Source organism: Seriola aureovittata, chromosome 4, assembly GCF_021018895.1.
Source record: "Seriola aureovittata isolate HTS-2021-v1 ecotype China chromosome 4, ASM2101889v1, whole genome shotgun sequence".
In the NCBI taxonomy this organism is placed as follows: Eukaryota; Metazoa; Chordata; class Actinopteri; order Carangiformes; family Carangidae; genus Seriola; species Seriola aureovittata.
In genome coordinates this window covers 6,247,327-6,274,480 of record NC_079367.1, presented here as the reverse complement: position 1 = coordinate 6,274,480, position 27,154 = coordinate 6,247,327, and the positions used below count along the sequence as shown (strand labels likewise).

Below are 27,154 nucleotides of genomic sequence, written 5' to 3'. Positions count from 1 at the left end.
TGACACAGGCCTGCTGCATCACTGTAATTGATGTGACTTTGTTTTATAATTTGCTCAATCACCATGACCCAGAAAAAGGTCTGGTAATTTATCCCAGCCAGTGCAGCCTATCATATCAGCTTAACATAAACCGTCTTTCTTCAGGCGGACTGATTCAGACAACCAGCTTCACACTGGTTGGTGGAGAACGCTTAGTGACATGTATGGGTTTTTTCTCGGTTGATCTGGATACCAGAAGCCGCAGGTATTTAAAGCAATATTCCAACATTTCATAAAATAAATTTGAAACTAAATATTTTGCCTTAAGGACCTTAATTACTCTACGATTCCTTCACCACCAAAGAGATTTAAGAGAGAAGACACAAAAGATTTAAAAATGGATTGGCTTTAAAGCTGCATTAATACTTTTTTTTTTTTGCCACTAGGGGGCGGCAAAACAAGCTGTAAACACAACACTGGACATATTATCACCTTTTATAAATTGTTGAGGTGAATGTGTAAACAATATTTACACATCCAACAGACAAAGCACCATTAGCATTCATTTTTAGATGTGTACTAGCCACATGATGAGTTTGTCTTTTTTGGTCTCAACCAAGTCGCGCTAATTGTTCCACTTTCCTCACTTACAAGTTGAGTAATGAACTTAAATATGCTAAAAGGCCAGAGTCGGGTCTTCATTTTCTGTGAGTTTAATATAGAGTCATTTGATCTGTTAGTGCAGTTTTAAAGCTGCATTATTTCTTTTTGGCCACCTGGGGGCAGAACTCAACAACCAGCTGAAAATCACATTCATGTGAATGTGATGGCTTCATAAAGTTGACACACAGAAACATTAGCATTATTCAGAATTGTGTCTTTGGTGACCAGACGAATTTAAGTGTCACTCCCTCTTTAGCTCTGTTTTGGTCTCCACTAACTCCTGAGAAAGAAATATCTGGGTCATAAGTATGCTAGGTGCCAACAGTGACTCTCTGCTTGGTTCTGGGCAGGTATATAGCTATATAGCTAAGACCGAACCAAAGCAATGAGCTAAAGCAGTCTCTGTAGAACTGAGGAGAGCTACAGAGTAGGATAATGACTTCCTGTGTGTTCATCACTATCTGCGACTCCTTTTACACTTCCTTCAAAAAAATTATCAATGGCAAAGTGAAAAGGTTTTTCTTCAAATATCTGGTGGAAAAAGATTCCCATTCACAACCAGTGCAGTGTATATACACCAATTAGATACACTCACGTTACCACCACCACCTCCCTTTCTGATTAAATCTTTTCTTAATGAAAAGAAGTTTAATGAGGAGACAGCACTGAGGAAGAAAGGAGGGGTTAAGAATGGAAGCAGGGAGAGAGATGGTGGGTTTGGAAATGACTCATTTCCAGACTCATTAATGGTGTGCGTCCATGTGAGTGTGTGTGAGGCCTGAGGCAGGACACAGGCCCCACTATTGACTCCCACAGGAGGACACTAATGACAAACATCCTGCTTCACGGTGCAGTAGACACTCCATGCATCACATCTGCTTCTTATTCTCACCCTGCTTACTCGCTCTTTCTCCTGAGAAAAACTCACTTCACTTTCTGTCCCACCATCTCACACATGCACATACACAAACACAAACACACACATACACTGCTGCTACACCAAAAACCGAGGACAAGGCAGCTTTGCACATATTTCCCCTGCTCGTTGCTGGAGACACAGCGGTGCATGCCCCTCAACTTCCTGGTTGATAATAAATGAATGGTTCACTGCTCGGTTCTGTGTGTGTTTGTTGTACATAAATTATGCAGTGGGGTGTTTATGTTGTGTAGGAAATAAGAATTACAATGCTTCAGCAAGTCTGTATGTGTGTCAAGATATCCAGACGACAGGGAGACAGAGTTACAGAGATAAAGAAATCTGTCTGTCTAACTCTTTTCACAGCAATTTCCACTTATATGATTCCTCTGTGGACACAGTGATACCGCAAAAACAGACTTCAGATTCTTTAATGTTGGTTGCCTTTACGGCTGCACAATTAATTGAAATCTAATCAAAATCGAAATATGGCTAAGTGCAATATACAAATTGAAGAAACTGCAGGAGCTGCAATTTTTTTGATAAAGGTAAAATGTGTCACAAAATTGTTTGTTTGGTGCAAGACCTTACAAAAATCATCACATCATCATCATTTTAAAATTTATTTCAGTGAAAATTAAATGCCAAAATGACCATCCCGACTGAAATCACTATCACATATCGCAATATCTGTGAAAAAAAATCGCATTATGATTTTTTTGCATATCATGCAACCAAAGATTTATTTTGTTATTAAGGAACTTGGGTATTTTCATTTGCTCCTCTTACAGAAGCTATAAGAGTATTCACACATAAAAGGGTATTTAATGTGCCTTTTTTTAGTAATCAACAGAAAAAGATCCTTTAAAGAGGACTTGTTATGCTTTTCCGAGTTTTCCTTGTCCTATAGCGTGTTATATAGACTTTTGTACATGTAAATGGTCAGCAGGGGTTGAAGCCAAACCAGCTTTCTGTCCACTGACCACGGTCTGGACCACAAGGCACATATGGATTTGCTGGTTCATATTTATAAACAGGTAAATAAAACTGCAATATAGGCTATAGTGCAACAATAAGAATATCTACAGAGGCTAATCAATAAAGGATCATATTTAATAGACAAAGCATTATGATCTCTAACATTTATTCAGCTAACACTTTCAGAGAAGGGAGATGCTAGATTGGACCCTTTAAATACCAATCCACCTCTGTAAATCTATATTATTATTGTGGATTTTTGGTGTTTAAACTGGTTCGCCGGTGACCTGATCTTTGAGTTAGAGTTAGAGTAAACTTTATAGTCCCCAAAGGGAAATTTGTCTTGGGCACAATGTTTCAATCCATTGCTTCACATGAAATAGGATAAAAAAAAATAAAAAATCACAGAAACGCAAACAATTTGACACAAAGCTAGACACAGCATTTTAGCTAGCTACACACTCGTTAGTATGAAGCAGTAGCATTACTCAGAAAGATACAAACGCTTAAATGTTTGTCAATTTTGGCATGCTGTACTATAGTAGCTATAATATATTGTGGGTATATTACATATAGCCACGGCTATAACAGCGTTGTCAACACATATTGTGGGTATATTATGTATACACCTAAAATGTAACCATTCAGTTCATTTGTCAGTAACTATGAGCACATAAGTTTGATTAATTGGACTTACCAGCATCCAAACCAGCAAGATGGCGACTCCAATTTCCGGTTGTGAAGTCAGACTGTCTGTCTGTTCCTCTTTTATATTCCTTTAGTCCATAAGTGTCCACAGATAAAAAATAAATAAATAAATAAAAACGTTTTTTTCACAAAAGTATTCCAAGCTATAGATGTTGTCATGTGAAGTCCATTGCTGACTGTCTAGTGATTATATTCGCAGTACTCTCCACAATCTTGCCATTTCCCTCCTTCCGGATGCTAGCAGTGCGTGTGCTAGTTTTCCTGCTCCAGTCCAGCTTGCGAAGGTGGTCTTCTTGTTCAAAATTGAACACCTGGCTCAAGTTCATAAGGTAAAACCGACACCATTCTTCCTCTTTTTATTCTTATTCTTTGAGGTTTATTGGCGGCAAACGACGAATTAACCGACGCCATTGTAGCAGCTACAACCGTTTGTCCAGATCTGCACGAGAAAGCAGGAGGTGGGCGGGTTTGTTGTCGGCGGCAAGCTGACCAATCAGAGCACACTTGGCGGACAAATTTAGGGGGGGTGGGCATAAAGAGCCCACAGCTCTAATAAAGCATCTCAGAGGGTGAATGTACAGTACAGTAAGATGTACAGTATAGTAATTTTAGAATTTATGAATTGAATTACAAATGAAATGGAGATCATAGACTTTTAGTGAGTCGGTATTTTGGCAGAATCTCAACTATAAAACAAAGTTATACTCCAAGTGTATGAATGATGAAAGTTAGAAAATTTACTTTTTCTAATTAGTAAATAAACCCTACGTTGATGGGAAAAGTTTTGCAGGTATTTAAGCCAAAGTACTGGACATGTTAAAATGTCAATCTGTTGATTGCCAATAAACAGTATGTTAAAAACAACAAAACATCGACCTCATCATGAGAGGAAAAGACGTCATCAGGATTCATCTTCAGAGAATTGTGAATATTTGGAGCAACTTTTGTAGATGTTTAGACATTTCAAATGCTAAGTGAAAAGTTTTACCTGCTGGGGGTGCTAGTGAGAAGTCATGGGATTACCAAAGCCTTAAAGGTTCATCATCTGTCCACCATGGGTATCTGTATCTTTCACTGAAATCTATAGCTGTAGAGACATTGCATTGAAAACCAAAAATGTAGACCTCATGGCGGCGCTCTTGGATTGTAACCCAGCTTGTATTGTAGATGTTGAAATATTTCAGACTAATTTCAGACTCCTAGCATGGAGTGACCTTGCAAGAAGACTACCAAGGTAGCTGACAACTCTGGAGGAGTCCTTAGCTTCAGGGGCCTGAGGATGCGAAAACTCTGATGGTATTTCACCAGTCGCAACTTTATGGCAAAGACAATTCCACTTAAAAAAAAGAACAACAAATGAAATCTCATGAGACTCAGAATCAGACTCCAAAAGAACTCCACAGGAATGGCTTCAAATCAACAATGTTTATGTCCTGGAGAGGCAGAGTCAGTGGCTGGACTGTTCTCTCACAATCCCTACGCAACCTGACACAGCCTGAAAACTGCAGACTATGTAGACAAATAATAATAATATATATTTTTTAAAATGTTCTCTTTGATATTTTAAGGTCTATTTATGTTGATCTACGTCAAAAAAGCCACATTAAATCTACTTTATTAAATCACTGTTTTAAGACGATATAACACAGGAACCTACAGGTGGGGAGAAACCTTATATTAAGCTTCAACAGGAGCTAAATGTCACTTGAATTCACCTTTAAAATTTGAAATTCTGAGTATATCCAGCAGAAAGTGGGTTCAGACTAAGTTAAATAAGTAAAAGGTGTTTGTGAAGTAAAAAATATAGTGTTTAGTGTTTAGTGACCTTGAAGCTGATTTCCTGCTAACTGTTAAGTCCTTTCAATCCACAAAGATCTGCTTTCAAAGGTGCTCAACTGAAAATGCCCCGAGTGAAAGAGGAAAAACAATGAAATCCATTCACACACACAAGAAACGCAGACCCTTGCAGACACCTCTGAGCCTATCAGAGCCGTCACCCTGTCGATACATGTACGTCATAAAATCTATGTGTGTATTCCCTCCGGCTGTTGCTTATGCTGGTGTGGTGAGCTGTCACTGCAGTGACTCATGGAGATGAGAGCCTGCAGGCTGCTGATGCTTGTGCCTGTGTTTGTGCGTGAATGTGAACGTGAGTGTGTGTGTGTGTGTGTGTGTGTGTGTGTGTGTGATAGAGGCAGGGTTAAGTGACACAGCAGAGAAAGAACACATAAGAGCTTTGTCTTAGAGGAACAAAAAAACCTGAAACTGCCACCTGGTGTCTCTCCCTTTGTCTTTTTGTTTGTAATCTACAGACTAGAGAAGAGAAAAGCTTCAGTGATAATCCGGTCTCATATGAGCCCTAAATGAAAAAATAACCTGCTTCAGGCTTTTTAATCGCCACCACAAGTTAAGCCATTGTCAGTTTTAAACATAGGGACATAATTGGGTTAATTGGGACATAGCCTGCTGTGTCTATGTTTGAGAAATGCAGGGTTAGAGACAGGTTTAGCTGAGGATATGTATAAAATATTGGAGTTATGGTGCATTGGAGGTACTGATCTAGTTATTATCTGCCCTATTCTTCATTATTATGATCTAATGTAGGCTAAACATAACATGATAATAATAGACTTGCCCTTTCCCACATTTCATCTCTCTTTAATCTTCCTTATTAGCAGCAACCACCCAGTAACCACTACAACACTGCCCCCCACTGGTGGTTCATCGTAGTGCAACATAAAAAAAGGAGGAAATCAAATCTTTTCTCAATTGAAAAGCATTCATTTTTTATACAAAGATTCCATCTTAAATAAAGCCTTACAGGGTGACAAATACAAACCGTATGTACAGTGCATCGCTTTCTTCAAGTAAACCTACTACATCATCATCGACTGTGTATGAACAACGTGTCCATTATTATAAAGCTACAACAAATACATTTTCAGTCTCTTTCAAGTGGGTTCCAGGTACATTTCAATATTCAAGGCCGTTTTTGGCAAGAGCAAGTCAAGTTCAGTCCAAACAGCCAAACAGCCAAACAGCCAGTCCCTCAGTCAGTCAGTCCCCTGCAGGGTGAGTCATCAACCCAAACCAGAGAGGTGGTCCTCAGTGTGGCGTCAGGAGAAGGGGGGGGGGGCTCCAGCAGGGAGGGGTCACCACCAAAATGAGCCAAAGTCATAGTTGTACAATAAAATAATAATAATGATATATTTTATTCTACTGGATATAACCATTCATTTTAATATATATATATATAAATGTTTTTATCATTCTGTATAGCTGTGTCATTTTAGCTAATTATATTCATTCATATATAGTTTTTAAGCATAGAGCCTTTGATTATTTTAACTTTGTGATTAACTGTGTTGATGTGTGTGTTGACCTGGCTGGTGAGCTGCAGCATACACGTGTCCCTGCAGGGATAAATAAAGTTGTACTGAATTGAACTGAACTATTACATTCACTATGTATTGATTGATGTATAAGTTATAAGTTAGCCCAACATATAACACATAAAAAAGACCAGTGTAGTCAGAAATTTCAATCTCACCACTGTTATCTTATCATTTAAAATGAAGACTTTAAAGTCACCAAAAAGGTTCCATAACGGCCAAATGTGGCCAAGACTAAGATCTAAAGATATTTCACCTTGGTCACAAAGTCCTGTTTGAGTTTTTCCAGGAGATCATGTCATGATATTGTTAACTTATTTGGGGGGGGGGGGGGTTATGGCAAACAGAGGATGTATATTTGGGGCTGATTGGCCTGGTCTTCTCTCCAGGTGATGTTCGTCCTCTCTTTTTTGAGTTGACACATCGGAGTTCAGCCTGAATCGTCTCCGCTGTTCTCAGATCCCGCCTTAATGGCCTCCTCCGGTTCCTCCGCCGTGCCGCTGTCCGATTCCTCCTCTATGGCGAAGCGCGTGTCCGCGGAAGAGCACAGGGAACTGATGCTGCTCTGCTCCGTGCACAGCGCGCACGCCAGCGGAGAGGGCAGCGCGCCCTCGTAGCGCAGGTGTCCGAAGTGGTTGCCGTGGTTACCGCAGAATGGCAGGGACACCTCCACCGAGCGCAGTCCGGTGGCGGCGACCGGAAAGGTGACGCTGTGCTTCTTTGGCAGCGCGCCCCACTCCCGCTGCTCCTCCTCGTGCACAAGGCGCGTGAAGATGTTGATCCTCCTCTTCTCCCTCCTCTTGGAGCGGAAGTAGCCGAGCATTATGCCACAGAGGAAGATTCCGTAGAAAGACATGACTATGAGGATGTACAGGTATGCGTTCCCGTCGCTTTTGTCCGCCTGGGGGTTTATGCTGCTCGGTGTGTCCGCAAAGATGCGTTTGGGTGAAGCTGTGGAGTTTTCCAGGTGCTCCATTTTTTCTTAAAAGCGCTCTGAAAAGGAAACAGAAGTACATCCATTAATATAAGTTGTTTCTTTTTTACTTTTACGCACGCTTTACGCACAGGGATAGGTTGCACGAGTTATTATAAAGTGATGAAATACCATGAAAACACATGTATACAGCCACAGCTATGACAAAAGACAAATGTTTTCAGCCTCTTCATGTGTAACTGATGATGACATTTAATCACAGGCGTCATTTGGAAAAGCAAAACATATAAAGAACGATGCATGATGATAATGATGATGCAAAATAGTATTAATCAGTGCTACCAGAATATTCTGCAAATGACATTTAATGCATTCAGTTAGTGGTTTGTTGCACGTTTTAAAATGCAACTTTAAATGAAATGAAATTTCCATACGTTTACGTAAATAAACAACTTTCTGTTCTTTTACATATATAAGAACACGTTTATTTTATTTTGAAGTTTTATCTTATCTCTTAATTTGGTAGTTCTGTACTTTTTGTTTTAAAGAAAACTCTCCCCTGTTGTTTAGAAAAAGTGACTAGATAAACCAGTGGTAACAGTAAACAATAATAACAGTGTGGTGATTTCTTAACTTACCAAACTGCGGGGCTGAGTCTCATGTGAATCTTTCCAGCTTGAGTCTTCTTGCAGCTCTTGTGGAGTTTGGCCGCACCGCTTCATGGATGAAGTTATTTATACAGAGACCCCTGGATGCTCATCATGAGTCACGTGACAGGGACTGATTGTAAGATGAATCCTGTGGGTATGGAAGCCCTGAAGGGACGTTATGTTAAAAAAAAAAAAAGAAAAACGAATAAAGAAACAAAAACTACTAGCATTTTAAAACCTGTTGGGGGTCGTTATAAAAGCATCAAATTCCCATGAGTATATTAGACTTAATGAATTTCTAAAGAATGATTACATCATCTCTAGAGTCCAGCAGATAATCCTGAGGGGATGTGATGGAAAATTACATTTTAGAAGAAACTAGTGATGAGGAGAGAGTCACTCACTAATACTGTCAAAATGTGCTAGGATGCATGTGCATATCGACATATACTCCTTATTTTCCATCAAGCCTCTGCACTGTCTTCTGCACAAACAATAAATATATCTACTCTCCTCATCTCATCGCATAGGATTTTTCAATTTCTTTGCAAATGAACCTGAAGTTCATGAATAAAATCATGCAAAAATATTCATGAAAGGTGTGGTGGCAATGACAGACTGCAGTCAAAAACAAATGATTTCTCTCAGTGAACTCACCACTGCACATACCACCAGAGTATGAATGATGCAGAGAGACACACCATGATTCCATGAGGGAAACTTCATCTTCATCTAAGGGTTTTCCAGAAAAGTATTGTTTTTTATAGTTTGCTGTTGAGTTTTCACCCCATGGGAAGGTCGAGTGAAGCCAGCGAGCGGACCTATTCAAAAGCCTCAAAATTTCCCCCATGCCAAAGCTCTGGCCTTGAGCCACTGTATTTTCATGGTTTTAGGACAGTAACCCTTTCATTTCTGAAGCAAACGTGATAGAAAATTAGGCTAAAATTAGAATTAGAAGAGAAAAATTACAAAATTTGAAGTAGAAGAGAAACAAATTATTAAATGAAAGTGATTTAAAATAACATTTAAAATACTGATATGTTTGCCCACCTAGTCGCTGAGTGCGTCTGTCTCTTGTTTGGTGCGTTTGTGGTGGGTTCTCAGTTACTTTCCCACCACAGCAGAAGTCTGTGTTAAAGCTAGGATTTCTGAAACAACACAAGTTTAGTATCAGGAACAAGCCTCGTCAAGAAATCCTGCAGCTAATTACAAATACAACACAAACTGTGTGATGCCTGTTTCCTTAGTACTGCAAAAAACAAAGCTATTAATGAAGCAAAAGCTTGGTTTACGGTAGTTTACATTAGCATTTGATTCATGTTCGTGTTTGTGTTTGTGCAGTGTCATGGGTGGCACGTTCTCTTCCATATAAAAATTATGATTTTCCAAATGACTGATTTAATTCAATAGTCTGAGCGAACTGCACCCTGCTCACCAGACGCAGCCGAGGAGAGGTCTGACAGCACTGAGAATTCACACCTCCACACTAATGACTGGTGAGCATCAGTGGTTTAATTGGATTAGGTTCCAATCAGTCATTACCATTATTGAATCAGTGCAAGCTGATTTCACTCTTTAACTGGTGAGCAGACGTAAATAAATGTCATCATCCATCAGTTAATTAATATGAGACAGAAATATTAAACAATAAAGTACTGCTGCACGTAGACCAAACACAATCTTTATTTACTTCATTTGAGTATTTTCCAAAGGCAAAATTACAAATAAATAATTGGACGCACTTATGTTACAAGGCAGGCTCTCGATGCAGAGAGGGAGTGGAGCTCCTAAGCTGGTCTACGATGATAAAGTCTGAGTTAAACATCAAGAAGCTAGACATGAGCTTCCTCTGCTGATCACAGCTCCACGTGCAGAGTGTATGTACACCTCGGGAGGAAATAAAAATCAGAATTACGCCGACGCAGTATCACAAGAGAAGGCAAGAGGTGCTGCGCTGCGAGGGGAGGCTGGGCCGTGCTTGTGCCGTGTATGGACATAATGAGTCACACACTCTGTCACACTCTTGCGGACAACAAAGAAAAATTTAACAAGGCTTTAAACTGCTAACAACATCCTGCAAAAATAAATGTTAGCCACACACACACACACACACACACACACAGACACACACAAACACACACAGAAGTTGCACTTATAAAAAAATTAGCTATTTTTTCCAACTGGTGCACCCACGCACACAGAGAGGGTTTTATTTTACTCCTGTCTGTAATCAACCGCCTTACTTGGACTGAAATGATACATTTTCATATTGCACTATGATTCATCAAACATGACAATGATTACAACAGTAATTTCATCTGTAATACAAGCGAGTAAATGTGCATTCTTGTGCGCACTGCGGTCTGTACAGCACGTAGAAAAGTATACTCTATCTTTGTAGGAAAATTCAATAGACTAAACAACAGTGCATCTTTGTTTCTTTTCTTTTCACATACGCGTATTAGGAGCAACAGCTTTATTGTTTATAATGAAAAAATAAAAAATTATTAGACCAGATATGGCCTTAGTATTTTTTTTTTTTTAACCAACCTGCTCTCATTTGCCCTCAAATGACTTTGTGCTTTTGGTATCAAGATGTGCTGATGGGGGCGACGTCCCGCGAGCGTGGGCGTCAAAGTCTGACTGTGGGTGGCAGAAAAAATAAACCGTTGACAGAACTCAAAACATTTTAAGAAAAAAAAAAGAAAAAAAGAAACAAAAGCGTTAACCGTCTCCTGACCTGCAGGAGTGTTTAGTGTTGGGACTAGGAGGAGGAACGTGAAAGAGTGAAACCCAAAGAATGATAATAAACTGCAGGAAAGATTTTTGAGACCAACACAACCACTTGAGTGTCTCGTGGCTGAGCACAAAGAAACAAGGCAACAAACCCGTCCGACCGACCTGAGCTTCTGCTGTGGCGCTCGAGAGTTCAACAGACGACAGCAGCTAGCACACACATCTGTTTCATAACTCACATCTGGAACAATAAGATCTCCACAGAGAGGTCACACACCTGGGCGAGAAAAAAAAAGGGGGGAAATGCAGCAGTGGACAGGGATATGTATGATGTATGATTTTTTCCAGCTTGACTTAAGTTACAAATTCAAGCAAAACCAAAAAGGCTTCCACAGTGGAATAGGTTCAAATGTGCACAGTAAAGGGGAAAATTGCAGCATCTTTCTTACAAACATTAATATTTCACCACAGATTTATGTCACTGTGGCTTTTTCTTTTTTACTGACGGAGTAGAAAACTGACGGGAGGGGTGAGAGGGGCACTGGGAGTGTTTCTGAGTCAAGTGTTGGTCTGTGCTTTGAGAATGAACAAAGACGCGCTGGTCCTCGCCGTTATTTTCCACCGTACATTCTCTCAATGTCATCCTGGTAATGTGTTTTCAGCTCCTTGCGCTTGAGCTTGAATGCATCAGTCACTAATCCTGTCTCAGGGGTCCAGGGGTCCGGGCTCAGACGGATCTTGCGAGGAATCTCAAAGCGCTCTAGCTGGGCTGCAACAGACGGGAAATGAGAGAGGGTTGTGAAAAACCTCAAGGTGTTTCTTTCCAACACGTCACTGACCAGTTTCTTTGACCCTTCTTACCTGCCAATGCAGCCTCAGTGATCACCTTGAGGGCCAGCTCCTCAATGGCCTTGCTGTTGCACAGCTCCTCCCATGAGCCTCGGATGCTGTACTGGTCCGCCAGAGTGAGCAGCTGCTTCTGATTGGGCACCACAAAGCCAATCACGTATGTCTCATCACTGCAGAGCGGGAAGGGGAGAGGAGGCGGGAGGTCAGAGTGAAAGAAAAAGTAGCTATAAAGGCACACTGGTCTCTAGCAAGTGAAAGTTCAGCTCAATAAGGGGATGGAGCACAAACACGAGCAACCGTCAATACTTCGCCAAGGGAGATATTTACCCTTAAAAGGAAATGCAGATTGCCTGAACAGAGTGTGAACAGATCGCAACCTCCAACAGTATGTGTTGCACTGTGTATATTAAGTTAAGTAAGGTTTCTGGCACAACTTCACCCACAGAAGGACTTTATTTACTGCAGGTGTTGCTGGAGTTTCGACCTCTTTCCTTATATATCGAGTTGCCACATAAAGGGTTTCAGTTTTATTTTACTGTTTCCAACATGGAGCCTCTGTACCTCATAAGACGTCTGTCAAATGTAGCAGCCTGCTGACAACAGAAAACATCTCAAGGCTGCTTCACTGCGTCTGCAGTATATTCTCTTTAGCTGACACTTCACTAGAAGCACTGCAGCTATGTCATAGTTATTGTCAAGCAGAAGCCCTGACACTAAGCTTTTCCCTGAGACTGTCACTGTAAATGGCCACAGGCTGTTGATAGATTCAGGTCAGTTGATACAAGACTGAACTATGAAGTAAATTTGCAAAACAAAACAATTTGCTAAAAGAGGCTAAACAGCCACATCTACTTCAGTGGGTTTTTGTTCTTACAGCCAAGCGAAGACATGAACTAGCCTGAGCGGCATATTAGTTAAAATGTCCAACAGTTAATTCCAGCTGGATTTCATCATGTGGACAGTGACATATGCGCTGGTTCAGTGAAATACACACACCTGTTGGCGTAGGCGCAGATGTTGTCGACCAGTGAGCAGTTCTTTAACATGGCCTCCACCTTTCCCAGGGAAACGTACTCTCCCGCCTGCAGCTTCACCAAGTCTTTTTTACGATCTGGAAACACAACAGAGACAGCTGCTTGTAACAACATGCGTGCATCCATCTATGAGTATACGTGTGTGTGTGTGTGTGTGTGTGTGTGTATATATCTTTTTAAAAAAAAAAAAGGGGGGAGGAAGTTGGGGGAAGGACCCATTTGTCACTGAACTGCGTATATCTGACCAGTGCCATCTAGATAAAACAGAAAAGTTCTGGCTGACTGAAGTAAACAGGACTGCGTAGTTGTTTCCAGAAATGAGGTAAAATCTGATTATTGAGACGGTTTCCTGCCAAAGTGATGGATGGAAGCGGAGCAGAGAAGTTGGCTGGATGGAATCCAGGAATGTGGGGCACACTGATGATAATTTGTACTTTTTTGATGTTGATGATGATTACCTGCACCCACCAAAATCATGTATTTATAGTCTAATACACACCCACTTATTTTATTTCTCCATCCAACTTTCCTCACCAATTATCTTTAGGCACCCATCTTCATGAAACTCTCCGATGTCTCCCGTGCAGAACCACCTCTGGCCGTTCTCATCCACAAAGAAGTCTTCTTGGTTTTTAGCCTCGATCTTGTAGTATCCCATGGTTACGTTCGGTCCACCAACCAGAATCTCTCCTCGAGGATGTGGCTTGTCTGTGCTACGGTAACCGCCTGAAAGCAGGGTTTTAACATCAGCGGATGCAAATGAAAAAGTGCAATTAAACAAACATTCAATTCTCCTGACTCTGCAGCATAATATTTTTTTTGCAGATAAAAACCTGACAGCGTGTTTACTCTAACTTCTATTTCTGCTCTGCGAGTCAAGCCGGCAATAAAATGAACTTGATAAGTATCGAGATTTAACAGAGTGTAATAAAAATGAGTTATAATGCCTTACGTAAAAAAAAATAGAAGTTGTACAGGAGTGGAGAGAGAAAAGTGGTGTGCTTTCCTTACAAGGTTATGAACCAGCTACAGTGATCTCTGACAGTCTGTCTGGCCTGGAGAATGTGGAAACGAGTGGTAAACTCAGGAAAGTGTTTATGTGTGTGCATGAGATATGGCTGCACTTATACAGCGCTTTACAATATGTGCGAAATTCATATATCAAACCCATATACATTCATAATTATGTGGGGTTCAGTATTTTCCCCCAGGACACTTCGACTGGAAGAGCCGGGAATCGAACCGCCGATCTTCTGATTAGCTGACGCTGTACTTCCTGAGCCGCAGACGCCCCAGAGTGAGATGACTCACAAGAGAGAAAAGCAACAAGGACTGATGCATGTCCCTGTGAATCCATTTGACATTGTGTATTTCATCATGAAGTGTGTGTGTGTGTGTGTGTGTGTGTGTGTGTGTGTGTGTGTGTGTGTGTGTGTGCGTCTCACTCACCCTCCACCCAGTCTTTGAGCTTTATCTCACTGCAAACCAGCGGCCCTCCCACTCTCCCAGTGCTGTAATCCCACACTGGAACAGACAACACACACACACACACACACACACACACACACACACACACACACACACACACACACACACACACACACACACACACACACACACACACACACACACACAAACACACACACACACACACAAACACACACACACAAACACACACAAACACACACAAACACACGATGAGGAAGCACACCAGCATCAAGGCATGACATTTATTACCATAGCAACGTGACCTCACTTGTTCCCTCGCTATGGAAACCCCATCCCAAAGGAATATCTACAAAACAGCATTTTCCTGGCTGAAATGACCGCAGCGGAGAGCCGGGCAGTGGGCCACTCTGTTGGTTTCTGTCTGCCTGGGAAAGGCTTCCATTATTTGACAAATGTTTTGGCAACGAAAGCCGACAGATCAGCTGCGCAGTTCAAAACAGATGACTGGGACGGAGATATGTACATCACTCCTATATGCGCATTTTTTTGAAGAGATGCAGAAATGATTTCCCTGTTTACGAGAAGCTGTACTGTCTGCATTTGTGTTTATTTTACATATCGACACCAGCGCAAAAAATTCACATCCCTTAATGTGGAAGTTTCACAACAGGCTAAAAACTCGATGCTAACTGGGCAATCGGAGTATAATGACTTGTTGCTTGCTGTGTTGATTTTTCCACACCACTGCATCCTCTTTTTCAAAACAGATAACCGGCTCCCTTCTTTGTTTACTACAACCCACGCACAATATTTCTCCTCATTATTTCCCTCCCATCCATTTTCCCATCCCTGCTGTAAAAACCCCCCCCCCCCCCCCTCCCTTCATGTCCTCCCACTGTTTTTATCTCTACTCACAGGTTGTGGAAACTCCATCGCTTTCTTACAGGTTCTAGAAACTTCCCACTCAATATTATGCAACTTTTCCAGTTTATTTGGATAAATGTACTATTTTAATTTAACATTGAGTTATTGCCAATAAACATGGCTAAGTGGCAGCTATGTGGCATTGGCAAAGCAGTGCTAAAGCTAAACGCTAATATCAGCCTGCTAACGTATTCATGTTTAGCAGATATAATGTTTGTTATGGTCACTCCATCTTTGGATAGCGTGTTAGCATGCTAACACTTTCTAATTTGCACTAAACACAAAGAACAGCTGAAGCTGATGGGAGAGTCAAAGTCCAAAGCTTTTACAGTTTATCCTGAAGGGGACATGGATGCTTGTAACAAATTTCACGAGCATCTGTCCAGTAGTTGTAGAGACATTTTTACTAAAAGTCACAAATGTGAACCTCATGGTTGAGCTCAAGGAAAACTCAGGGAATCCCATGGTTTGGATTCATCCTCTGGGAACCATGAATGTCTGTTTGTACAACATTTCAGTGGTTGCTCAGATGTTTCAATCTGGACCAAAGTTGTGGACCGACTGACCAACATTGAACCATGTTAACCTCCTAGTTTTATTGCTTTTTACCAGAGAAAATCAAGTCATTATGTTCTCTAAAAAATAAATGTGCAAAATCAGTGACACCACCTTGTAGTCCAGTAAGTTTCAACATCCTGTTGCAAGACCTGTTGCAGTTATGTTTACGTACATTTAATTTGCTGATAATGTACTGATAATATGCAGTCACTTTAGCTGCAGTGTCAGATTTGAGGGTCATTATTTTGTTGGGTGTTTCTACATGTTTATGTGTGCTACTGTCTGACTGTGATTCCTGCTTACGCTCGCTGATGGTTCCCGCTCCGCACGTCTCCGTCAGGCCATATCCCTGACCCACCGGGCAGCAGAAACACACGTTCATGAAGCGCTGTGTGGCTGCGGAGAGCGGCGCTCCTCCCGACAACAAGACTCGCGTCCGACCTCCCAGCAGAGAGCGAACTTTCCTGAACACCAGCCTGTATGGATGGATGGATGGAGGATATTGTTTTTGTTTTTTTTAGGAAATTCTATAACTTTCAAAAACTCTCTCTTATAAAAGTGCACCTGACTCAACTCTGTACATACTTGTCACATAGAGGTGTGCTGTATCCTTTGGTGAACTGCTCCAGCTTGTAGTTGTAAGCCAGAGTGAAGAGAGCTCGCTGGACGCAGTTCATCTCCTCAACTTTGGTCATCACGTTTTTATAGATGCGATCCATGATCTCCTGGAGTCGGGGGGGGGGCAGAGGTAAGACAGAGAGAGAGACAGGTGATGAGGGACAGGTGATGAGGTATGTACTGAGACTAGAGGAATAAATAAGAGAAAACTGTAAAAACAGCAGAGGGAATAGTTAACACTGATGCAGAGGAAGCCAAAATGTAGGAGATAACATAAAGAAATGCAGAGAAAGTGATAATCAGACACTGGCTGGTCTGTAAGTGATGGTTTGTATCTGCCAAGTGAAAAGTTTGAGAGATATGAAGCCTTGCCATTACAGCTCCTAATATGAGACCCAGTCAGAGCTCTGCTCTCTCAGTCTGAACCAAAGATATTTGGTTCTTTTATATTTAGGGCTTGTTTGTTGTTACAATATTTTTTATGAGGATGGTAAAAAATTTGAAAGGGAAACTACAGGAAACTAAAATTAGGTCTGTAGTCCCAGCTCTGGAAGTATTTACTACGCTCCCATCTCCCTCCACATAATGATTTTTTAATTCAATGTCATATATGCCTGTTCTATATATATATATTATTATATATATATATATATATATATAATATGAGTATCCCTTTTTTATAAAATGTCAAATATAAGTGGGCCACAGCTCATAAAAAACAGAACACTAACAGGACAGCTGTCTCTTGATCCAACAAGACCATACAACCAGTCCAGTACAATGTGGAACACATATGTGTTCCTAAATTTGGTTGCATAACAGCATGTCTCCCCCAATGGATTACTCGCAATGAGTGACCTACAAAACCAGAGGGAAACAAACGGAATCCGCAAGAGTTAAAACAACAACTGAAAAACAGAGCTGAAGTCAACTTCCTCAACCTGTAGGAGTAAATACGATAGTGTTGGGAAAACGACGATCGACGGCAAAACATTATAAAAGAGTAAGCAAGTGGCAAAATGCTGCCAAATTGGGGAAACTCCATTTAGTACGGAAAAATGTAGTAGTACGTCATTATATATGCAACAGTTATGTAGGTTTGAGTGAATCTGTTTATTTGGCTCATTTTTCTTTGTCAGGGACAAACCGAGGTCCCTGAAATGCGGTGGCTTGGTCCTGGGAGCAGGAACATATTCCTGGTATAATTGGTATTATTTGGTTCCCTGGCTACATCCCAGTTGGACTTCACTTGTTTCCTTCAGTTTCCTTCTGTCAAAGGGAGAGCAGTGAAGACGAAGGACCCCACATATCGAGAACTCTTCATCCTCCAAATCAGCGTCAGTGTCTTCAAACGTTGGACTCATGGTTAAATAGGGAAAAGGGCACAAACAACCGAAAAACAATAAAAACCAGCTGGTCCCTGTGGGTGTGTATATATGCGCGTGCATGCATGCGTGCATGTGTGCATGCATGCGTGTGTGTGTGAAGCTAATGCAGTGAGAGAGGAAGTGGCCACAGGATTCATGCGGCAGCCAGTTGTCATATCACAGCAAACAATTTGTATGCGTGTTAGTGTGCATGTGTGCGTGTGTGTGTGCGTGTCGTGGGGATAACCACATGGGGCTTTCTCACGTTCTGTTTACAGCTGTGAATGGTTCCAGACACTGGGGCCCTCTGACCTTTACACTATGACCACTGGGAGACAGGGGGGGTGGGGGTGTGTGGGGGGGTGGTGGGGGGGCGCTCTGCTCATTGTGTGAGAGAAAGAGAGAATACAGCAGCAAAGGCGTATTGTCTCGAACTAGCCCACGTACAGCTAACATGAGTAATGGTTATAATGTCTTACTGTCAAGGGTTTAGTCATTTCAAAGTTTTCTGTGACATCTATCTGAATCAAAGGTAGCGGCAGCGTCATCACAGCAGAATCAGGATTTCATGGTTTTTACGAGCCGAAACTTTGAGCTAATAAAGGAAAAGACTGTAACTTTACCCAAACTTAAACTGACATGACATAAAGTGTAGAAAACTTGTGAATGATCGTAGCCAGCTAGCTAAATGGGGCTAACTGGCTAGCTACAGTAAATCACAATAAAAGTATAACCAGAACCTTAAAGTTGATATGGTGAACTGTTGTTTTTTTAAAAGCTGACGGCAACGGTGCTGAAGACAACTAGCTAACTTTGCTTGTCTGCTGTTTGGTTTTTTGGCAGGTACTGTACAGTGGCTTTTTACAGCTTTGTTTCCCCCCACTGAAAGCAGTTGCTTGCAGCTGGAAATGATCAGAGTATTAAGACTGTAAATCTAAAAACAATGAGCTGAAAGTTGCTAAAATGCAAGTTGTCACTACAAGAATTCTTTCACACAAACATGGTCATCTTACGGATTATTCATATAAAAATACTAATTATAGTAATTAGAATCCTTATATTTTTGAGTGCAACGATCAAACGTTCACTCTTCAGCTCACACTGCGTGCCCTACTTTCCGTTTCCTCAAACTGTAAACTCCCTCTAATACTAATAAAGCATTTAAGCAGGGTGGAACTCCCGCTCAGCTCTTTCATTGACAAAATAAATACTGCCATGCTAGGTTTAAGCCCATTCTAGCGTCATCGCTGCTGAGATGGATTAATCCGTAAAATACACCTCAAAGACAAGCAGGAGCAGCAAACCTCAAATATGCCATTTTAATTCCAGGGTGTCTAATAAAGAGCACCATTGGACAGAGACAGTCGATCCATCTGAGACACATCCAGCAGATCCAGGCCTGCTGGACTCTGCCAGGGCTCCTCCACAGTTGGACTATGGACAAAGACAGTGTGAAATCTGTCCCGCTTCCAAACAGCATAACACAACACAAGACTTAAGAAAGAGTGACTCAATGGGAGACGCTGTAAATGTTAAAACTTCTCAGACATCAGATAGTCATGTGCTGAGTGTACTATCGCGACATACCGGAACAGCTGCCATCAGGGTGGGCTGCAGGACGCTGGTGTCTCCCTTGCTTCCTTTCTTGATCTTGGTTGACTGTTGGTGGGAAAAAAAAGAAGCAAGATCACAAGAACGATTACACAAGTCACATTTCTAGCTTCTTGAAAAATTTGAAATCTGCTTCCCACTGGTTCTTGCTCAACATCGCATTACGTTCAATAAAAGCAATGCATTCATTTATGATTTAATACAGTGATTTAATTTGCTGGTGTTCACCATTAAAGACAGACAGAAGTTTCATAGTGTGGCGGATCTGGCAAGGTACAGTGCAACAGTGCCTGATGCTAAGATTAGGTTTACAATTTACCAAACAGTATTAAACATTAATGGAGGTTGGATATTAAATGCTCTCTACGTATCACATGTTACCCACAGTATTCTACTATGCAACCAGCGCTCACGCTTTATAGTTCCTCTACAGGACTCCTTATTCATTCATAAAACAAAACACGCCTCTCACACACATCAGCATTAAAGGAATAGTTTGACATTTTTTGGAAGTACGCTTGTTTGCTTTCTTGCCGAGAGTTACACGATGAGATGTAGCGAGAGCGAGCAGCTGATGGAGGCAGGGGAAACACTGTGTCATTGCAATCAACAAATACTGATGGACTCTTTGTGCTTCATATCTTATTTATGATGTGCATTGGTTGTGTTGACTACTGTGGATAATAAAGACTTTCTAATCTAATCTAAAGAAATTTAGCCTGACTACTGCCTGACCTCTACAACTCAGAATTTAACCTGTTGTTTCACAACAGGTTAAAAAAAAAGGACCAAAAAAAGGCAATGAGACGCTATTTACTAACTTTAGAGGTACTGGTAGGTGGATTTTGTAACTTTTGGGCAGAGCCAGGCTAGATGTTTCCCCTTGTTTTCAGGCTTTTAAGCTAAGCTAAGATAAGCTAACAGGTAGCTAGCTTTAGCTACATATTTAGTGTACAAACATGAGCGGGAATAAGTATACTTTTAAGTAGTGTTACTTTACCTGGTCAGCAAGAGTCTGAGGTGAGGAGTAGCCGATCCTACAGCCATGGGAAATACATACGAGCTCTGCACTGAGCTCCAGCACATGGGCGAGAGGCAGGTAGCCGATGTAGGTGTCCTCCTCACTGCAAACACAAAGACGCTCTTAAAAACAGCCATGAAAGGAACCTAGTTAATCAACTCTAGTTAAGTTGATCAAGCTGGATAAATACAAATCATATATATATATATATAGACAATCTGTTGTATAATCAGTTTTAATGCAAACTATCACGATCATAAATCATACGATAGAAATCCCAAGGAGATAAATGCTAATCATCAGAAAGACTGTGCGATCATTAGAAGAGGCATACGTGATGAGGAGGTTTACACAGTTGTTAGAAGTCTGATTGTGTTGGTAACATCCACGACCCCTCTGACCTCCATCCTCGTCACCCTGCCTCCCTTCCTTGAAGTTTTTTTCTTCTTCTCTCTGCTCAGCTAACTCCCTCTCTTCTGCATTTCCTCTCACCCCTGTCTCATCCCCCAGGGTGAGGGTCCTGTTTTTGTTTCAATGTGAATACTTCAGTTGTATGATGGCGCTAGCTGGCTGACTAATACTTCTGCACGTGCTCAGCTGACACGGGAGTGCCCCCCCCCCCCCCGACAAAGCAAAAAAAGCCCTTTGGCATTTTATTATTTTTTTTACAGTCCTGTCACACAATCTTAAAGCCAACAGAATTAAACCAGTGACGGTGGAGATTAGTGAAGGGGGATAGTTGGAAACAGCAGATAAGAGGAAATTAATGTCCTCACTGTGCTGATATAATGCAATTTAAACAGCTTGTCTCTTCTTGAGATACACCGAGGAGACTCTCTCAGGCATAAATGGATTTAGGTGCATACGTCTCCCTGCTCTGCTTTTTTAAGAAATAAACGTCAGTGGTGTTTAATTATGAGTCCTAGAAACGTCACTACCTCCTAACCATTGGTTGGCAGGTTAGTTTAGGTGAGTAGTTCAACATTTTGGGAGACACTAATCGCTGTCTTGCCGAGAGCTGAATAAAAAGATACCTCTGTTAAGTCTGTATGCTACAGGCACAGCTGGTTAGCTTAGCTTTAGCCTTGCTAAAAGAGTGGTGAACCTGGTGGTCCGCAAGTAGGTTTATAAAAAATATGTTTTAAATTTACTGTTTATCAAACTGTCTGAATGACAACATATCCTAGTGGTGAGCGTTGTTTATGTGTTGTTTTCAATATCAAATCGTAAATTGAAACATTATTATTTGAACTGGTTGTTTTGCAGTGTTGTTGAAATTCACCTTTTTAGACACTGCTCACTCACGTAGCTTCGCCAGTTTACAGTTCGTGTCTTTCAATGAAAAACGATCAGTGTGACATATGAAAGCAAATGTGGATGAAGTTAACAGTTAGCCTGCCCTGGGATTGTGCTAAATTTCACCAGTTATCAGCAGCCTATTAACTCTCAAACACTGACAACTGACAAGGTCATGGACCAGCAGCTTAAGACCGAGTCAATTAAAAGAAAATCAAATGAAACTTCCGACACAATGGACAACATTCCCCAGAAGCTCACTAATCAACACGTTATATGTCATTAGTTTAATCAGGACAAAAACCAGAGTGTAAATTGGACAATTTGTGATTTAAAGTTGAAAAAATATGGTTTAAATCCGGAACAATCAGATCAAAGAATAAGTAAACTACATTTCAAACACGAGACATTGTTGGAAGAGAGAAAAGAGGACTCAGATGATCCTCACACACATGACACATTTCCCAGTGTGTAACATACAGTATGGTTTGGCCGTTTACACGTGAGGTTGTGGTGCCTACCACAGATTAGGTATCCGCTCAGCCATCCCTGTGATGCCGGCGATGATGTTGCTATGGGAGATCATGACGCCCTTTGGTATGCCCGTGGATCCGCTGGTGTACATGATGACTGCAATGTCTGAAGGCAGCGGCTGCTTACGCTCACGTGCGGCTGTAACATGGGAACAGAGGAAACGCGCATTAAAGCGTGGACAAACACACACACATGTGAGCTGAACATGACAGAAACTGCAATTACAGTGAAGGCTTTCAACATGACTGTGATTTGTGTATGTTGTATTTACATACTGGCTGACCACACATGCACACACACAAGAACCGACTAAAGTGAAGCAGCCATGCCTGAACATGCATCCATGTTTACACACTGTCCACACGGACTCGTTCTGGGAATAAAAGTAATAGCCCCTGTCACATTTGTTCCATGCGAGCAGGATGAACGTGCCCAATGCTTTGGGTGTCAGAGGCCGAGGAAATATTTTAAAGTGTCTGTAATTCAATAGAAGTTTTGTAGAAGTTCAAACACACGGATGGAAAATAGTCAGCTGTGATATTAAACAATCAGGCCCCTCTTGGCACAATGAAGAGTTTGTGTCTGACTGTGCGAGCCAAAAACACCCATCTCCACTCCTCATCTCCTCTCATCTTTCTCTCACCCTCTCAAATCTCTTCTTTCTTTTTCTTTATCTTTTGTTCTTCTCAGTCGTTCCTCTTTAATCTTGTTCTTTACTTTCTCTTATCAGGACTTCACCTCTATATTTGGCAGCACTGTTATCTTCTGTTAATCCAGCCCTGGCCGTAATTTCAGAGTGTGTGTGTGTGTTCCCAGTCACCTTGTAGGCATAAATCTTCTATAAAAACAAATGAAGCCCTCTCATTAATTTGAATTGAGACAGTGTTGACGTGTCTAAACTTTTAGCTTTTACCGATTGTTAGCACTAGGCTAAGGTGCACTGGCTAATCACATGCATCCAAGTGCACATTTCTTGTCGACTACGTTGTAGCATGAATGCAGTATAGTATTTATAGTGTTTACCACATGATCATTGTGTGAAAAGATGAAATAATTTCCGCTGTGCTAACTTTCCAGAGTTGTAAAGTCTGTGAGTAATATAAACTGTGCACTGTGAAGTGTTGTGTTATTCTTCAAATGCATAAATATGCGAGTTTCCTGGGTTGTATTTTACTGGCACAAGCCTCACCGATGCCTCAACACGGGGCTGTTTTTCGTCTGCATCCCTGCTTATTCTAAAAATGGAGCCTGAAATGAAGCAGAGAGTGAGAGAAGTTACTCACCTCCACTCACCTGGCATCAAAGTGGGTGTGAAGGTCAGATTGTCAATGTGAGAGGGTTACAAAGTAAGCTGATTGGTGAGTCACGGCTTAACCTAGCATCCCTGTATACGACTTGCACCCTTTGAACGGTGAATTTCAGTTTCTTCCTTCTGGACGAAGGCTCACCGTCCCAAAGTGCAGAACAAAATGGTTTAAAGAGAGCTTTATTCCAGCAGCCATCACTCACATGAGTAAGTTGTAGTACCATTGCATAAAAAGCAATGTTTAATTCATTTAAATATGTGTGTTAAATATGTATGTGTAAGATTGATGGCTCTTTTTTCTGCAAACCAAATTTACCACCAGGTACAAATAAAGTAACCTAACCTGTTCAACTTGATTGGCTCCATTCAAATTAGTTTTTTCACACAGACCTAAAATCTGCCTTAACACGGCTTAAGGGAAAGCACTAAGATGGCTTCCTTTTTCCCGTGATTCCTGTAGCTTTCGAGGCTTACAATCAAGACCTATAATCAAGACCGAGAAAGGCTGTGGCGCACGTGTCTCGAAATCAAAGAATGCATAACTAGGAGAGAGTTGAAAAGATACAAGAACAGCGAGCGCAGAGTGATGAGTGCCCTGCCCTCTGATCCAGGACTCCTACAGTCTGAATAAATAAGTAACGTCCAAATCCGTTTAAAGGGGGAAACAAAACCAGTTGGTGGTTTGGTCTAGCTGCAGTGAAGTCTTCATGAGAGACTGGTCTTGTTTTTCCACTCTGTTTAGCATCATGTGGAGCAAAAGCAGAACTCAGACGAGTGAGCACAGCGGGCCCCGAAAAGCCAAACAGAGGATGAAGGCTAGCCATGATGAAGAGGAAGGGAGTCTAACCCACATTGGAGTCCCTTCTTTTTCTTTCTTTTTCCACTCACTCGGATGCGAGGCGTGTAGGAGTGTGTTCTCTGAGAGCTGATGTCATGCGAAGTTAACAGTATTATGTGTAAACATGATCCTCCCCGATATCCCAGTGCTCCGTCCTCCCATCCTAAACCTACTTCCTTCCCACTTTATCTGCACATGACACTGCCAACTTCTCTTGTTTTGGGTCATTCGGTTCAAGGGGCCACAATGAAAAGGCGAGAGGGGGTAGAGTGGATCCATCCAATGCACTAACTGAATAAGCGTCGTATCAACCTTTAATCTAACACAGATGTGAGCACTTCCTCATTCACATGACCTAATGGCACTGATACCAATCTGCCCCCACCCTACCCCTGACCCCCAAGAAAAACCATCCCATATAGAGCGGGATGATCTGTTACTAAGTTTTAAACTATGCCACTAAAACAAGGGAGATTCACCATGAACCCCATGGATGAAGCATTAGGTTTATTCAGTCGGGCTTTGGAAGGCGATAACTGATATTTTACACTGAGTTTCTATGGGGGGCTTTCGTGCTGGTTTGGTCTGGTAGCTTTCAATGAAAAAGGTCTTTCAAAATGCTTATCAAGAAAACAAGAAAAAAGTCACAAATAACTTTGTTCTTCATCTGCCTTACAGTCATTCATTGTGCAACTTGGTTTGCCACACTATTCCCTAGTGGAGATCAGAGAACAGCATCAGATGGAGCTGGTTTTGTGGTTTGGTCCTAAATATTTGGACTGAAAGTAAACATTATAAACTTCTGTGAGATGTGAAATAGTTTCTCCTATAAATAAATACCTATGTTGCTGCTCTATAATGTTTATGGAAAAAAAAATTATTTAAAAAGATACTGAGCCAAAAATATCAAAACATTAATCGAAAGAAATTCTCAATAAACTCGTGTAGCATAATCCTCTTTTTTTTTTTTAGTATGGTGACAATTCAACACAAAACAATGTCATTTTTGATGATAAAAATCACTTGTAAATGGTTACAGGTGAATCCAACTTCAGTGGACAACCGGCTAGAAATTACTCAAGAGATTCATGAGAAGGAAAGATTGAGAAATTATTTAAATAATGCAAGATGGTCAAAATGGAACATGTTTATACTAGGATAGGATTTGTGGCTGGTGTTTTGAGTCTGCACAGCTGCAGCTTAAAAATCCCATTCGCCTTCCTTTCATTGTTTTATTTTATTTTATTTTTCTTCAACATAAAAAGACTGATTATCCAAGTCGACTACGAGCTATGTAACATTTGTAATATGGGTACTAACATGTTAATATGCTGGAAGTATGTTGTTGCAATCACGTTGCTGCTCTGTACCACTGTTCTTTTGGGAAGAAAGATAAAGAATTTAAATATTAAAAAAAAAAAAAAAAAAACACCCTGTGACCCCAGGTTCATCACAGAAGACGTGTCCAAGTAGCACCAGAAAGATGTTCTGAAACGTGTTCTCCAGCAATCTAGTATTGCAGGTACATGGTGATGAGGGATGTGTGAGATGGCGTTTAAAAAAGACTTGGTCAAAATCAGAACCAGCGGAGAGATATCCTGACTTTTAGTCCCTATAGTGGATATCTGGATCTGGATCTGGATAAAACTCTGGTCAACTCAATTTTTTTTCTACCTTCTCAGCCTCACTGTTGCTTTTGAAACCATCAACTTCACCATTTCTTCTCCTCGACCTTAAATCCTACCCCTGAGTACTGCCCTCTCCTGGCTGAAGTCACATCCTACGAACAGGAAACAGTCCGTCAATAACTGCACCCCCTCCACCACTCCTCTGTCCCAAGGCGTCCCCCAGGGTTCAATGCTCGGCCCCTCTCCTGTTCATTCTCATGCTGCTCTTTGGCAACACCCTCCCTCGTCAGTCTCCTTTTCCATTAGCGATGTCCAATCTCTTCATATCCACCAAATCCACTGTAATTGGAACTGCCTAACTGAAATTGCCTAAATGAAATTATATCATGGACGCGAGCGAATAACCCTGATGACATCATCAGGGTTATTTTTCCCAGACTTCAGAAAGCGCCTTCATATCCACAGAAAACATCATAAAATTATTTAATTACTCATGATGAATAAACTGAACTTGCGTCACCTCACGTTACACATACATTTTGAATGCTAAAAGTAGCTTCAATATTCGGGTACCTTGGTTTTACTTTCTTTTAGTTATGATGGACAAGCTGCATCATTTAGGACACCACGAGACACTAAATGCTCTGCAATTAAAGTGTTTTATGTGGATTAGAAGCGACATGTTATTTGACACTATAATACAGTAGTAACGCCACGTCTCACGAACTGAACAACCTAAGAGGCAAACAAAACTCAGTAAAACACATACAGAAGCTTACCATTCTCAGGCCTGGCCCCCAGTTTCTGAACAGCAGCCATGTTGTGGACACTGATGCCACGCGGATAGCCGGGCCATGAGGTCGGTGTGTCATCCACTACAATGATATGCTGCAGCCTTGGAACTTCAATTAGGATAGCCTGACACACACACACATGCACACGCATGCACGCACGCACGCACAAAAACACAGACATAAATGTAAGTGTTGTGTATACACTAACACAAGATGAAAACCAGGTTTCTTCTTTTGTCAAATCACCATGAATCCCAGACACATCATCTTCATCAGTATTTGGTCTACGAGGCGATGTGTGAGAGTGAGCAGAGGAGCTGTGTTTATTCCACTTTGATAAAAGGAGGGATGAAATGCCAGAGCACCATTTG

General features: G+C 41.3%; 2 protein-coding genes across 5 annotated transcripts in view; both read right to left on the bottom strand.

The window, feature by feature from the left end:
• Positions 1-6,963: 6,963 nt before the first annotated feature.
• On the bottom strand, positions 6,964-8,361 carry kcne4 (potassium voltage-gated channel, Isk-related family, member 4). Its single transcript, XM_056374334.1, has 2 exons — positions 8,209-8,361; positions 6,964-7,629 (listed from the first exon to the last, which is right to left on the bottom strand). Exon 2 carries the CDS (start codon positions 7,610-7,612, stop codon positions 7,067-7,069), a length of 546 nt encoding a protein of 181 aa, XP_056230309.1. The 5' UTR covers positions 7,613-7,629; positions 8,209-8,361; the 3' UTR covers positions 6,964-7,066.
• Positions 8,362-9,885: 1,524 nt separating this feature from the next.
• Positions 9,886-27,154, bottom strand: part of acsl3a (acyl-CoA synthetase long chain family member 3a) — a 31,479-nt gene continuing 14,210 nt past the window's right edge. For 3 of the 4 annotated variants that reach the window (XM_056374804.1, XM_056374807.1, XM_056374806.1), the window contains exons 5-15: positions 26,769-26,907; positions 22,205-22,355; positions 20,367-20,490; positions 19,343-19,414; positions 16,356-16,495; positions 16,074-16,246; positions 14,289-14,363; positions 13,374-13,565; positions 12,802-12,916; positions 11,818-11,975; positions 9,886-11,725 (exon numbers count right to left, since the gene is read on the bottom strand). In XM_056374804.1, coding sequence (XP_056230779.1) covers positions 11,568-11,725; positions 11,818-11,975; positions 12,802-12,916; positions 13,374-13,565; positions 14,289-14,363; positions 16,074-16,246; positions 16,356-16,495; positions 19,343-19,414; positions 20,367-20,490; positions 22,205-22,355; positions 26,769-26,907 — 1,497 coding nt within the window. In that variant the 3' untranslated portion in view covers positions 9,886-11,567. The remainder of the gene's footprint in view (positions 11,726-11,817; positions 11,976-12,801; positions 12,917-13,373; positions 13,566-14,288; positions 14,364-16,073; positions 16,247-16,355; positions 16,496-19,342; positions 19,415-20,366; positions 20,491-22,204; positions 22,356-26,768; positions 26,908-27,154) is intronic. The other variant, XR_008827392.1, reaches the window with a different exon arrangement.

What these genes read in the sequence shown, in the direction of transcription:
- kcne4 (XM_056374334.1), bottom strand. Translation starts at nt 7,612, where the DNA reads ATGGAGCACCTGGAAAACTCCACAGCTTCACCCAAACGCATCTTTGCG.